The sequence below is a fragment of the Anarhichas minor genome, unplaced genomic scaffold, assembly GCF_050575085.1.
Source record: "Anarhichas minor isolate MPS153535 unplaced genomic scaffold, ASM5057508v1 ptg000017l, whole genome shotgun sequence".
NCBI lineage: Eukaryota > Metazoa > Chordata > Actinopteri > Perciformes > Anarhichadidae > Anarhichas > Anarhichas minor.
Window position 1 is genome coordinate 10,782,211 of NW_027466463.1, and position 14,792 is coordinate 10,797,002.

Genomic DNA, 14,792 nt, shown 5'->3' on the forward strand with positions numbered 1-14,792 from the left:
GAAAATGGCTGCCTTGTCTTTATTCCTAACTTCACAGTCGTCTGTCTCCTCTCTTTCTGCCCCCTGCCGTCTTCTCCAGAGGACTACATAGTGATGCAGTTTGGGCGCGTAGCGGAGGATGTCTTCTCCATGGATTACAGTTTCCCCATGTGTGCCCTGCAGGCCTTTGCCATCACCCTGTCCTCATTTGATGGTAAACTGGCTTGTGAGTGAGCCATGCTGGTGTGCCTCGGGTGCTTAACTAGATCCCTGATCTAAATAGACACTGTACTATACCCATGATTTTGCACAGGGTCATTTTTCATATTTTGTATCCTGGTGCATTGTAACACTTTGTATACACTAAATATGGAAAATACATGCCAGAGACTTAGACTTCAGAGGGGACTTGTTTCATAGGTCCAGTATTATTTTACAGCAGATTTTATATCAAAGTGGAAAAAGTAATTTAAGTTAATTTAACGGTCTTTCTTTTTATATTTGCCAGATAGGTAAAGGACTCCTGCAATTAAGATATTGAGGACAACTGTGTAAAGACTACCAGGGAAATGATAATTAAATGAAATTAAATGATAATAATACAATGTTTGCAAGTCTATGATTTTTTTTTTTTTTTACATATTTTAAATAGAAAGTCAATCATTCACTCAGATCTACATCAGATTACGTGTTATTTCAAGCCAAAGTTACATCTAGAACTGTTTGCTGTCATTTTAAAATATTTATCACAAAGAAGGAAGCATTCTTATCAAAATACAAAAAAAAATTGAAAAAAGCCCTTATATCAGATTCTGCGGGAGTGCAACAGGTTGCAGATATATCCAACCATATCAGGGTTTCTGCTCTTGCACAATATAAAGACTTATATAATATTCACATGTCACAAGGGCTTTATTGCTGATCTCAAGCACATTCTCAACACGAGTTCACTCTGCTTCACACGAGGGGGGCATAAAGTCATTTAGGTGTCAACAAATAGAAATAGGCCTCCTTTATGCTCTGTGGTGAAGTGGTCAGATGTCTGCGGATATTTTGCACAGCAAAAACCCAAATTAAACTGAAACCTCTGTTAACACATTGACATGACCGTCTGTGTGGTAACATGATGTTTCCTTGTTTCATGTTCAGATGCTCTCTGAAACAAGTTATATATATATAAATGTAATTGTTAACCTGTGCGACAAGGGATGAAGTTGACACGCTGACAATACCTTGCCCCCCTTGGGCCACAAATGAACAGGCATTTAATTAAATCCTGTTTTGTCGTGAAAGCTTGCAGACGTCCTCTCGATCAACTAGAAAATGAATTCATGCACTGTGTTCGACTGAACACCGAGAGACAGTTATGAACTCTATATCAACAAAACTGTGAACCTCAGAGGAAGACACTGTCAGGTCGTATCTATTATAGAATCACCACAACACACAACCAACATTCAACTGATCTCCTGTTGTTGCGCTACACATTGCACAACACTCTTGTAAGTGGCACAATAATTCTTATTCCAATTTCAGGTATAGCTCCACTTGAAAAGTCATCACTCTAGTCATCACTAGAGTACACCAGCATGAAGTTAGACTTGGCATGTAGGCATTTAAGTGCTTACTGACAGACATAAACCTACGATCCACAGACATAAACTGTATTCCTAGAGCGTTAAAGATTTGTCATTTCAGTGCATGCAGAAATAGTGCCACATGGAACATTTTAGATGCACATCCCTGTACTACTGAAGGTTTTTATCTCTGCCAACAACAATTTATAAAGGACAGTCAAATAGAACTGTTGTACTACTGTTGTATAAAGAAAGTTAGTTGATGTATGATATGAACCAAATGAAAAATGTATTGTCTTTAGACTAACTTCTGTGTAGAATAAGATTTCTATCCGCACAATCACACTCAGGTATACAACCAAAGTCCACAGAAATGGGTGTATTTCATGGTTCTCCATTTCAGGTGAATTAAGTCCATTTTAAATTGGTGTGATTTAAGGAATGTAATGTTTAGCAGATGATGTTCCTACTCTGCAGATTTCTTACAGAGAATTTGTTTCACAGCTTTTTGTGAGCAGAGCTTGAGCGAGGAGTCTGTGCAGTAAAATGTGATGTAACAAGTTGAGTTTCACTATCACATGCGTTTGTGTTTTTGGCATCACAGATCAAAACGTATCTCACCACAGTGCTGATATCACATGAATGTCTTCCAGCTCTGAGCTTATTCAATCGTTCTAAAGAGATCTAAAGGACACTGAAAGAATGAAAGTAAAACATTTACAGACTCAGTGCATTTTGTATTTCAAATATTTTTTAAAGCAATTAAAATCGGTCTGATAATGAAAACAAATACTGTTTAACCAAATGTCATGTTAGGAACCAAATGCCGTGCACAGTGCGATAGATTAGAGGGTTGTAATGTGAGATTCAACATCATGTTTGGTGAAACTGAAGCCTTATCCCTTTCACACACACTTTCCTTTTACAACTGCTCTCTTAAAAAAGCACATCCTCTCCCCGCAGACATGCGAGTGATAGCTATCAGTGTGCTATCAGTGTGCACCGACTCACTGACACCTCCCACCTCCCTCTCTCAGCCTCTCTCAGTTAATAAACGTTTTTCTACGAGAGCTTCAGGGCGGAATGACTGTATCAAGACCTCTCAGTGCTGAAGTGATGTCTTGATCGTCTGGTGCGATGGATTGTCGCTCTCCACCGAGGCTGAAGCTGCTGTTCGCGTTTCTGCTGGTATCTACCAACAGTGTCTGTCTGCATGGAACTCCTGTCACAGGTTATGTCCCACACAGTTTTATTTTGTTTTATGTGATAAGAGAATCATTAAGATCAGATTGCTTGGATTGTACGTTCATGTGCACTTTGATCGAGACAAAAGCCAAATGAATAACGAATGAATGTAAATATAAGATGTTTTAAAAACGATAAAACATCATGCACACTAAAAGTTAGAATAAGGGCTTCAGACGCTTTGTTATACTTTGTAGGACCTCAGCAACAATCTATTTGACCTTAGACCTAATGGGAAAAGTCGGCTAATGTTTCTTATAAAGGGAAAAGTCTTTATCTTTTATTAATGTTGTGATGTAAGGTTTTTTATTTTACAATAAACCAGCATACATTTTATATGGCAGTGGGTCAATAATAAATGTTGCAGTTTTGTTCATTTTACAGCAACCAATTAAAAGGATAAGTTCATATTTTTTAAAGTCTATCCTAAAACAATACCAATATTTCCATATGGACATTAAAAGCGTTCTTGGTCTGAGTAATTGTTTTTCCCGTCCAAACTGGCCACAAAGAGCTTCCCTCTTAAAGCTACTGGGACTATCCTTTAAGTCTGCAGTTTTAATATTGTAAGTAAAAAAAGGCATTTGTTTTCTCATCAAAACAAAATGCGTACAGTTTAAAACGTCATCGAGTCATCAGTAATGGTTATTTAAGTGGACGGTACGCATTAAAAAAACCTACATGATAAATAGAAAAGCCTACAAATACGATCCTTTACTTAAATGAGGTGACACAGTGAAATCTCCGCTTTGATTCCTGAAACTCCCAATAAAACATTGCTTGTACATTTTTCAGGGGTGGACCACCATCTTCACTGTGCGACTGATTACCTGTACACCATCAACTGCTCCCTGAGCATCGCAACATCAGAAAACTACTCAGACAGCAACAGCTCCTACTGGCTCACTTTCATAGGAACATATGAAAAGTGAGGCTTTTTTCCCCTGCCATTTATAAATAATGGATGACCTTAAATGTGATGATGATGTTGTGTTTCATTACCGTTTTGTGCAGAAAGAAGTTTGTGTGTACGCTGACAAACACCGATGAGGATTACTTCTGCTCCTTAAGAACGTCCAATCCAATACCCGATGAAGATGCTGGGACCTTTATAGATCTAGATTGTTTTGAAATCTCGCTTTGTCACAGCCAGAATGATGGGCCTGAAATCTGTGAGCAGCTGGTGGACAAATATCTACCTGTGAAGAACAGTAAGGAACACAATGCTTCTGGTCGGTTTTCAAAACCAGACACACAGAACACATTTGTGCATAAAAATACAGATGTCTGCCTGTTTAAAACCCGCCTTTTGTGTGCGTTTGTCTTTAATGTGTCCTCTCTTTAGTTACACCAAACGCACCGTGCCAACTCACAGTCAGCCCCAACGCAGGTCAACACCACTTCACATGGATAAGTACCTACGAGGAATATGAAGATTACACCAGTCTCGTCGAAAACCTCAAGTTTCAGCTCCATTACTACAAAAGAGGAGACACACACGTGAGATTCAATGATACACAAACAAGAATTGGGTGCTCTTTGTTGGTGGGAATAAGAGAACATGCTTTTTAGGAAACAGTTCTGGTCTGTTTGTGTCCGTTAAAATGTATTGGCAAATCAATAATCGATGAAAACTTGGGAATTGGTGTATAAAAGTATACAACAGAGAAATGGACAAATTAGTAATCTAAAGATGAATGAAAACACTTAAAAGGTATAACAGTCACATTGTCGGTTGCCGTTTGTTATCACAGCATTTAAAATGCGTCTCTCCTCTCCGGATCAACAAGTGAGCGAGAGAGCGAGGGTGAGAAAGCGCAGCAGTGGTCTAGCGAGCTAGAGAGTGAATTAAAAGAGGGGCCGGCATTAGTGAGAACCATGAATCAGCAGAATAAAACGTTATTTTCTGATCGTTTGACAGCAGTCACGTTCTAAAGCACAAATAAAACACAACCTGCTCACAAACCTGAGGGAAGGTGCCTGATGTTAAATGAATGCAGCCGAAGGCTCGCTTCATCCTGCTGTGGCCTGTCTGCTCTCTGTGTCTCTAATCACTGACACTGAGGGTCCGATATAGCAACCACACAGCCGAGAGACTGAAAGGGGAAACGCATTGCACACAGAACAACCGCTTTGTATCAGACCCTGCGTAGGCTACCTTGAGCCTCAGTACGCCACGACAAAGCGACAGGGTTTGACCTGGGAACGGGCTGCACACCTTTCTGATTGTCTGGGGTTCAAACGCCCACAAGGGCCCCAAATGCTCTCTGATGATGCCCAGAAGAGTCCCGAACACAGCAGAATAAGAAGAAGAGAGAAAATTACCAAATGATAAACTACCACAGCAGCTTCGTTAGTGGTCGCTGTGGTTGTCAGCTCAGTGGGTCATGAGAAACTGTGACCTTTTTTTGACCCATAGGTATTTTCCAATGCAAATACTAGGTACGTTTTCACATTTTGATGAGTTTAACTATGAACATAATGATGGCTCTGTTCCACGCAAGTGTCCCAGTAAACAGGGCTGGATTGCTGGAGTGCTGACAGACAGGGATTGTGCCGTACATTAATGAATTAATTTTCTCCTATGACTTATATTAACCATTGCTGCCTGAGCACCAATAACACAATTTTGCCGAATGACAAATTAAGACTGAACTTTACGTATCTAAATGTACAATTCAGAGTTTGCTAGGATTATTAACTGCCACCGACTTATCAGTATATCACACCAGCCCCTTTACGAGTGATATTAAGTGCCGTCTTTTAAAAGTGCTCATCAGCTACCACTGCAAACGTTAAACATCCTGTGAATCTGGTGCAGCTAAATTAAATTGAACCGTTATCAGTACACAATTTTGTGCCATGATTAAAATGACTGACAGTACAGATAATATCTCCTAGGACAGTCAAAATTAAACTTAAAGCAACTGAAGAAGTGTAGATTGTAACTATAAACATTAAATAATGTATCTACTGATCTACCTGCAAACTAATGGGAACCCGTACAGGAAGTTTCTCTCCTTTACAAAGATTAATGACATATTTCCATATCTATTTATTTCAGCTGTCATCGCATGAAATCAACACCAACAGTTTGAATTATTCTGTGGATGATGAGAACTTTGAGCCAGACACCAAGTACGCCGCAAGAGTACGGTCCAGTCCTAATCAGGCTTACTACAAGGGACAGTGGAGTGACTGGTCTTCTGAGGTTTACTGGGGGACGGAGTCGGCTGTGAATGGTGAGTCTCAGCTGATCTAAGCTTAATGAAGAGGAGCTTTATCTTATGGCAACTTGTTGAGAATGCAGCAACTGTAAATTCAATACTTTGTTCTACTTTTTTCTTCTCCAAATGTTTCTACTGCATGTAAGTCCATACAGAATTCTCATCAAACGTTTCTGGACTGGGTAAGGCGCTCATCCCCCTGTGTGTGCTGGTGCCATTGGTGCTACTGTTCTGCTACGCTCCAGTTAAAAAGTAAGGTTCCCTTACAGCTTTTCACTCCTTAGAATATGTACGGTATAACAAATGCCAATTCCTACAACCAATGCACACAAAATATATATTCTTTATGTTTCTAACACTTACAGGTGGAGGCAGAATGCCTTCATCCCAACTCCAGCACCCTATTTCCACACACTGTACAGTGACTTCCAGGGTGATTTCAAGGTAGGTTTAGCTTAAGATAAAATACTGACAATTATCTCATAACGACGGCCTTAAACATGACTGTGATTATAGAGCTGGGTGGTTACACAAGAACACACGGCAGACACGCTGAAGGCTGAGGAAACGCTCCAGATTGACACTCTTACCGAGTGTGAAGTCGTCGAGGAGGTGGAAGAAGAGAGTCAGCTCCAGTTTCACCACCAGTTGATGGAGGGCGGCATGTACAGCAATATAACTGACACAGGCTGCGATACTCTTCTCCTGGGCATGCCGTACACTGTGATCACCATGGTCCCGCCTTCATCCGCAGGGAGCTCTCACCAGAGTCTGACCCTCAGCTCACAGCCGGGGAGCCCTGCTCAAGGAGACTCTGGGTGTTGGCTGGAAAAGGACCTTCCCAGGTACTGCACCATGAGCGCCTTCCAGCAGAGCGGTCCGGTCACAGCATAGGACCCTGGGAGCTCATCCACCAAATCCTGCTCCTGCCCAACAGGGCTCATCAGAATGGAGGCCATTACTGAAGCATAAGCTGATGAGTTAGCGTGTAGTAGAAAGTAAAATAGTCTGAAGATGAACTTCAAATAGTGTTGGGCCTGAAGTTAAACTAGACATTTAGACCGTGAAATGAAACGCTTCAAGTTAAAAACAACTTGCACATTCTTAATTTCTGTTTTTACATACTTTGCTATTACATTAATGCGCACTTGTGATTGTAAAACGCTTCCACAGCATTATGCGTAATGTAGATATTAATTGCATAACCGTTGCTTGAGTCAAATGAGTAAAGGAACTGTATACAAAATATTTGTCAGATGTTCTTAATAGATATAAATTTTGACATTTTGTATTTTTTAGTCTCTGAAGCCTTAGTGGTTAAGTTAAGCTCGCTGTATATTTTAATCACTTATTAAACAAAATGCTAAAGTTTTGTAGAAAGTTTTATTTACGCCAACACATACATGAACAAAGCACCGAATAACCTTAAAGTCTGATACAGAAGTAAGCCTACCTGCCTCAGTCGTCATGGCCATTTTTATTTATTTCATAGCAAACACTCTGAATAACAAAAAGACAGCCAAGGCAGCAGATTCTATCGTATATTACAGCATGCTGAATAGAAAACCTGGGAAAGAGAATTAGACAGAGCCATCTAGAGACACTAGTGAGATACAACAGTATAAAAGTGCCATTCATTATACAGCAGTTGAAATACTGACAATGAAATAAGCTAATTTTACATTAAATTTATGGAAAATAAAAGGGGAGGGGGGGGGGGGGGGCAAAAAGGAATAGACCCTGTGAAAGAGCATTTTAAAACAAAAAAAACATTTTCTTCCTTGAACATTGATGACAGCCAGCTTGCATGGAGTTGATGAAACTGGTACCGAGCTTTGTCCCTTCCGCCACATAAGACAATTAATGTTTAAAAATAAATGACCAGGGTGCTGAAGCACCCATCCCCTCTCAGCGTTATGCACCAACTGGCAAATTAAGAACAAAAAAAAAAATAATGATAGGTCGGATGGCACAGAATGTGTGGAGTTTAAATAGAAGTCTTTAAGCAAGTCCTGATGTGAGAGGAGCACATTCATTGAGAGACTGAGCGGGGAGGTGATTCTTGTCAAACCCATTCCTTCTGCCACAGCGGAGCAAGTCTTCGCCCTTACGAGGGGGAGAATTTTTTGGCTTGTGCTCGAACTCTTTTTTCATATTCTACTCTGTTTTGGCTGGAAAGGGGTTAAAAAAAAAAACAGCAGTTATCATGTTGCTCTGATCACTTATTCAAATCAGAAAGTATGGAGACTTTAAAAACAATATAATCTTCAGGATTCAGCAGTTCCATAGGTGGTTGTTTTTTTATTTATGTGAAGCTAAATAAACTGTTAATGTTTGGATTTGAATCGCCCTTTAACAGATGTTGTGGCTTTTGTGCATTTCTGAGTGTTGGGTGTGAACTTATACAGGCTGGGGGAGAGCAGTTAAAAATACTGATATTTGAGTTATGAAAACAATAAAGAAGTCCTCCATTGGCGTCCACAGAGTGTATGCATGTGTGTAACACACACACACACACACTTTTTTATTTGTATATTTATATCTGTACACAGTAGTTGGATGTTTACGTTTGTTGTGCCGTATGCCATTTCTGTGCATGTACTTTGAAAGCAACTAAATACCAGAAGCAAATTCCTCGTACGTGTTCACACTTACTTGACCATTAAAGCCAATTCTGGTTCTCATCATGATGTCCATTGTATTACAGCGCAAGTCAAACTTAGAATCTGATTTTGGCGCTGCAACATAGACGATCAATAATAGACTTCTAGTTTCCTTAGCCGTTTTCAGACATGCAGGCTACTTTATAAATCATTTACACATTTTAGTGTAACGGTTGAAAAGATTAAATCAAATGTCACTCACCAGTAGATTGTGTAAGCCTCTGCTTGGGCTGGATCCTGGATATTTGGTTCATTTAGGAGTTCCTGGATACCTAATAAGATCTGACGGAGAAATTAAACAAATTATATAAAATAAAAAGTATCCGTTTTGCATTATTTATAAGGTTGCTTATTATATTTGTTAGTCACTAAAGTTTTAAAATCAGTTGCATGAAGTCTCTGAATGACTTATCCTCCAGCACAGGCAACACAAATGGATATATTAGCTGTCCAAATAAAAAATAAAAGTTATATTTCAAGTTGAATATCAGAACTTAATTTTCCAGATCCAGTTTTTTTATGTCAAGATAATGGAAAACATAAATTATATAATTTGCTTCCCTGGCTTTTTTTTTTTAAAGCCAATTGATTCTTAGATTGAATTTAATAAGAAATACAGTATAAAACCAAAGAAAGAAATAAAAACACTTTTTAAAAAGGTATGCTTGTCAATCCAAACCTGCTTTATCGTGATGGCTGGTCTCCAGTCCTTGTCCTCCTCTAGAATAGATAGGCATACTGTGCCTGATGGATACACATTTGGGTGAAAGAGTGGAGGCTCAAATTTACCTAAAAAAACACAAGATAATGTTAGGTGCACTTATGTTCCGGATCCATTACAAATGTCAGACAAGATGAACAAGTTCCACAAATGTCACTCGGCTTTTCCACAGCATACACCGAGTGGAGTGGCAGAAACTTCTGCTCCTCACACAAGCAAGTGGTTCTAATATGTTAATGTCACATTCAGACAACACAACCCCCGTTGATGAATGTTAGAAACACGGTACATCACAGTGCCCGGGCCTTGTGCGCAACCAAAAGGGTGATGTAACGATTCGGTTCCAGTATAGTAGTCTAGGCAAAGTGTAACATTTTAAGCAGTCCAATATCATTCACATCCAAATCATAACTAACAAACAGCAATGAATGGAAACGATTACCATGACAAAGCTTTTAGATCTGCTTCAACAGACTTAAAAGTCATGAACCAGCCTTCAAACACAAATGATGGACCTGTGTGGTCTACTGCAGCTTTGAACCAATCACAACCAAGATGTCAAGCAGATGCTCAGCTTCAGTGAGAAATCTTAAAACATGGGTTACTATCTTAACTACAGATTTACCTTAAGATTAATATAGCAACCGGTAGTAAAGTAAGCCCATAGATATAAATGGCACTCTTTCTCATTACAAGGATACTTCAAAGGGACAATATTGAGGCTCGCTGCCTCTCTGTCGAGTGGGTTGGGGAGTGTCTTGACCTCAACTGAGCCATTTCAAACACTTTCATTATGTTTTCATCAACTCATTGCTATTGACAGTCTCCTGACTCCTGCCAGTTTCAGGACAGGAATTATGCGTGGGTGTGCACAATACCCTTGAAGGAAGACATGTGCTGTGGTGTGCACCCGACTACATTCTAGACGAAGCATTTCTCTGTGCAGTATTGGCCAGTACTTCCATCTACTGACTCCATAATGCAGGTTTCTACAAGGTGTGTGTAGAGATCACATTAACGGTTGAGTTTACGCTGACCACAGGTCAGACACAATAACTCACATTTTGGAGGTGAAGAAGGATAGTCATCCTTGAACAACATGCGCAGTTTGAACAAGCCTCCTTCCCACGGAGTCTGAGGAGACAACCATCAGATTCATATTAACACATGTTCCACTAAAAATGACTCTAAAAACATTGTTATTATTGCCAGATTAATATTAAAAGCATGTTTAAGGCTCATCGCGGTTCCAAGAATTAACAACTTTTCTAACCTGCTTTGGTCCATGGAAATTTGGGGACACTCATGATATTCACTACCTATGCTGGCACAATAAAGTGCTGCAGGAATGAGCCCTAAAACCCAGAAATGAGTTTCCATTTTTGACGTGTAGTCATTTGATTGTGGTGTAGCTCGTTTACATTAGCTTTCTACTTTTGGAGTTTGTATTCACGCTTCAAAAATCACAAGAATGGTGATCATTTGTAAAGATTATCTTGCGGAACAAAACGTGGTAATACCATAAACTTATTATATACTTGTTTTCTGCAATTATCCAAAATCCAATGAAAAAAACAATCCCATTGGCTTTTTGTCTAGGGCCCAGGGCGATGCAAACTTCCAGGTTGGCCTACAAAAATACGTCGTACCTGCAGCACTCTATAGAAAACGTAAGACATACCTCTATAGTTGTATTATGCAATATAATGTGTTTAAAGCCATACACCTGCTACAGAAATATCATCGAGTGCATTTACATGAGTAGCCTTATCCCGGTTTTGATCATATTCAGGATATGGTGTTTACATGAGCACAGAGAAATTGGGTTATTTATACTCCTGCATACATGATATTCTAGTATCTCAGTTAATGCAGTCCATTTGCGCATGCGATGCTAACATTTTATTTAGGAAAACAGTTGTACACTAACCTGCCGCTGCCCACTACAGACTTGACTAGGTCAGCATTTCGATGCCTTATTCCATCTAAATTACCAAGTATATTAACCTCTTTATTACAGAAAGACAATACTTCCTCTTTGCTTCAGAAGTGAGATGCTTTCGCTGCTGCCTTTGTTTGTATTTCTGTTTCTTTTTGTAAATCTGAAGCTGCGCCCTTGCAGGTATTGTGCAGCTCTCAAACCGGGATTCGGTGCAACAATATCCCGGTGTCTTTGGGAATACTCCAGCTACCATATTTGGGTTTCCCATAAATGGAATAAGGGTTTATCCAAGTTTCTGGAACCGGGATATCGCGTTTACGTGTTCCAACACAAAACACGGGATACTTCAAAAACCGGATCATAACCTGGATACTCATGTCCATGTAAACGCACTCAACTGTCTTACAAAGCTCACTGTGTTTCTCATTTAGCAGTCGTTGCTGTGTAAAGCAAATATGTTATGAATGCAGACAGACTATAAAGCACATTACCCCTTTCTTTCCAGGAATAGCACATTCCCAATTCATGAGATTCATGGTTCCATCTGGATTTTTTGTGGGTACAGCAACAAATCCCTGAAAGATTGAACAGGATAGAGCAAACGGTTAAGATACCAGTGTTCACCAGAGGACTTGACTTAATCGAATGTCAACTCAGATACACAGTGGAGCCAGAACAGGTGCATTTCATGAGGCACTACTTACAAAAGGATGGTCCTTCCGCCATGCCTTGCGCTCCTGTGCAAGCCGGCTCAATGCAATGCCTGACATGATTCGTGGACTCCTGTAATGAAAGACAACGTCAAGTCAATTGTATGAAACCATTCCTAACCAGGTCCAACTTGGCACTGGGGATTTACCATTCCTAAACTTCGCGATGGTCATTGCCTTGAAAACTTGTCACCGTACGTAGTTTTTAGAATCAACATGATTTGTCAATTAAGTCTAGTCATTCCTAAAGCATAAAAGCAAAGGAGGATGTAAGGATTTAGTGCTTATTTACGCTTTTAAAACATCTTTTGGACCAGAAAAACAAATTAATAAAGCAAAAAACATTTGGTTTGTGGCAAGCTTTTCTAACAAAAGGCTTGTGTGTTAGTGTGTATACAATTGCTAACAGTAGAATGTAAGTTCCCACCTCCTGTGAAGTGATCAATTGTACAAGAAACATTGCAGTATTAGAAATTGAAAACTTGCCATTAGATCATGTAGTTACCAGGATTTACCACACACATCCTCGTTCATCCAATTAATTAATTAGCTCCTCCTTACTAAAAAAGGTTGTTTTATTCAGTAAATAACAGATTCAATTATGGCACTCAATCCATCATGGGTCAGTGTGAAAGACAGTGTGAGGACAGTCACACAAACTGTACCATTACATAAAGGTGTCTATACACCACGCTGTAGCCAGTCCGCTTCAAAGCTAATTAGGAGCTCTAATTAGGACCCTCAATTGGATGCTTTGGTGATAATGAAAACGAGGCAAAGCAACAGAACGGCACCAGCAATAACTACAAACTGTCCATGCAGCATTAACCAACTTTATACGAGTAGAGTTATACTCTATGTAATGTTAGGACGCAGTGTTTTCATCTCCTTAAAGTAATGGGTTTTAAAGTATCGTTTGAACATGTCTGCTACGCTAAGGTGGCTAGCTAAGTTAGCCGCTGGTGATAACGTTACATGTCCACAAAACACGGTTCTCCTGCTCCTTCTGTTTAGTCTGGTGTTAAACTTAAGGTCCAGGACATTAAACCACCAACGTTACATTTATTAAGTGTTCGCTGAGCTTTACTGTAAACTTGCTGTCAACACAAGTGTCAACAACCTGACCATTAATGCTATTTGATTAGCAAGCTAGCCGGTTAGCTTGACGAGCTAACTCATGTGCGCCAGATTCATGTTGTATCCCAACAGGCGCTGGTGCTGTTAGCGTCTTGACACGGCCTGGTGCAGCACAAAAATGCGCAATTGCACTTGATTTGAACACAATTTTGGATGACAGAAAAGTGATAAATGTCTTTCTTCCAACGCTTATACATACATAATCTGGGTTAGCAATAAGTGATGTGAATTATTCTACAGGGATAGACCATATCACAACCCATTAAAAAATAGGGACAAAGAACGCCAGAGCTAAAAGGCGCACATTTGTGCATTACAAAACTAGCGAAAATGGCGCAAACTGAAGCGGGTAAAATATCATAATACACGACTAAATTAACATGTTACGTAATTAAGGTGCGCGCTTACCTTTCAGTATGGCTGCACTGGCTCTGGTAATTGGGCGAAATGAATTAATCGTGCTCAAATCCCGTTAAACCTAGTAAAGTTTCCCTCCTGAAAAACCAACAGCTCTGACTCAAGAGAGACACAGCGAAACGAAAAAGTCATCCGTCGTTTACTTCCGGCTTTGCTTAAATACCCCGAGGTGGTTCAGGACAAATGTTCTAAATTGCAGTGAGCAACTCGGGCTCGTAGGTGCGCGTTTATCTGTTAACGATTTATGATTTAGCCGTAATAGTTTACATTTTATTCGAACACCATAACGTCTGCTGAAAATTAAAACTGCAGTATTACTGGGCGACATTCCCGGAAGAAATCTGGATTGAGTTTTTCTCCATTGTATACACAAAAAAGGGAACTATGCACACACTTCTGAAACATAGTATGTTAGTACGGAATTTAGGACGGAGCCATAGACTCCATACTGCTAAACTATAGGGTCAATTCCACTGCTTTTACTCAGATAGAAATTAAACCAACCAGGACTGAAATCTTAAGAATTGAAGAGTTGTAAGTGATGATCATCTTGCGGCTGTTGCTTATCGCGCATGCGCTGTGACGCTGTCTAACGTACTCTATTACTCTATTTATTCTATATAAAATAAAGCAGGCTTACGGTCTAACTTTTAAAATACGCGAGGGACGTATTATGATTATTACCATGAATATCTGCTGGCTGCCATCTGTTCATAGTTGTTATAAATACAACGTATTATTCATTTTTCATACATCATGAATGTCAAACAAGAGATGTCCCATTCTAACAAACACGGCGGGTTTACATCTTCTCTTGTATAACATCTTTGTCTCGATTAAAGACCGTAAACCGTTGAAGGCACATAGGCACCGTTAACTGAAACGTTGGACAAATGAAATAGCATTTACTAAAGAGTTTAGATTAAACTGAGTGAGATTATTTTGTCATAAACATACTTTTGAACACTGTTTTATCCTCCCTTGTTAAAAAACAAAAAGCTCTACAAAATAAACAGGCATGTTTCAAGGCAACTAAAGCCACTGAAAGATGTTTTGAGGTCCTGACACAAGAGGTCGCTATTCATCAAAAAATAGGATTTGTTGTCATGACTTCTCCATGTATTGTTATAGTGTCTACATGTGAAAGGACAATTCTATGTGATGAACAATATGG

At 39.5% G+C, this 14,792-nt stretch overlaps 4 protein-coding genes across 14 annotated transcripts in view; 2 read left to right on the forward strand and 2 right to left on the reverse strand.

Moving 5' to 3' along the window:
• LOC142951742 (uncharacterized) overlaps positions 1-588 on the forward strand; it is a 4,861-nt gene extending 4,273 nt beyond the window's left edge. For 10 of the 11 annotated variants that reach the window (XM_076093506.1, XM_076093507.1, XM_076093509.1 and 7 more), the window contains one exon: positions 80-588. In XM_076093506.1, coding sequence (XP_075949621.1) covers positions 80-213 — 134 coding nt within the window. In that variant the 3' untranslated portion in view covers positions 214-588. The remainder of the gene's footprint in view (positions 1-79) is intronic. The other variant, XM_076093515.1, reaches the window with a different exon arrangement.
• cfap119 (cilia and flagella associated protein 119) overlaps positions 1-2,993 on the reverse strand; it is a 10,981-nt gene extending 7,988 nt beyond the window's left edge. The window contains exon 1 of the mRNA XM_076093525.1: positions 2,178-2,993. The gene's annotated coding sequence lies outside the window, so the exon portion shown is untranslated. The remainder of the gene's footprint in view (positions 1-2,177) is intronic.
• LOC142951743 (interleukin-21 receptor) lies at positions 2,628-7,400 on the forward strand. Its single transcript, XM_076093518.1, has 8 exons — positions 2,628-2,787; positions 3,597-3,729; positions 3,816-4,012; positions 4,147-4,301; positions 5,866-6,043; positions 6,175-6,280; positions 6,394-6,472; positions 6,545-7,400. The coding sequence occupies exons 1-8, from the start codon at positions 2,694-2,696 to the stop codon at positions 6,920-6,922; spliced, it is 1,320 nt and encodes a 439-aa protein (XP_075949633.1). The 5' UTR covers positions 2,628-2,693; the 3' UTR covers positions 6,923-7,400.
• ube2ib (ubiquitin-conjugating enzyme E2Ib) lies at positions 7,393-13,773 on the reverse strand. Its single transcript, XM_076093529.1, has 7 exons — positions 13,610-13,773; positions 12,059-12,137; positions 11,846-11,929; positions 10,474-10,546; positions 9,371-9,480; positions 8,894-8,973; positions 7,393-8,199 (listed from the first exon to the last, which is right to left on the reverse strand). Exons 2-7 carry the CDS (start codon positions 12,122-12,124, stop codon positions 8,136-8,138), a joined length of 477 nt encoding a protein of 158 aa, XP_075949644.1. The 5' UTR covers positions 12,125-12,137; positions 13,610-13,773; the 3' UTR covers positions 7,393-8,135.
• Between the last annotated feature and the right edge of the window lie 1,019 nt (positions 13,774-14,792).

Bases quoted from the DNA above. Each gene is read 5' to 3' on its own strand.
- LOC142951743 (XM_076093518.1), top strand. From the start codon at position 2,694: ATGGATTGTCGCTCTCCACCGAGGCTGAAGCTGCTGTTCGCGTTTCTG. The intron at 3,730-3,815 runs GTGAGGCTTTTT...CGTTTTGTGCAG, and splicing joins TTCATAGGAACATATGAAAA to AAAGAAGTTTGTGTGTACGC. The intron at 6,473-6,544 runs GTAGGTTTAGCT...CTGTGATTATAG, and splicing joins ACTTCCAGGGTGATTTCAAG to AGCTGGGTGGTTACACAAGA.
- ube2ib (XM_076093529.1), bottom strand. From the start codon at position 12,124: ATGTCAGGCATTGCATTGAGCCGGCTTGCACAGGAGCGCAAGGCATGG. The intron at 10,547-11,845 runs GTAATGTGCTTT...TTGTCTCCTCAG, and splicing joins CTATTCCTGGAAAGAAAGGG to ACTCCGTGGGAAGGAGGCTT. The intron at 8,200-8,893 runs GTGAGTGACATT...ACCCCTTTCCAG, and splicing joins GAGGCTTACACAATCTACTG to CCAAAACAGAGTAGAATATG.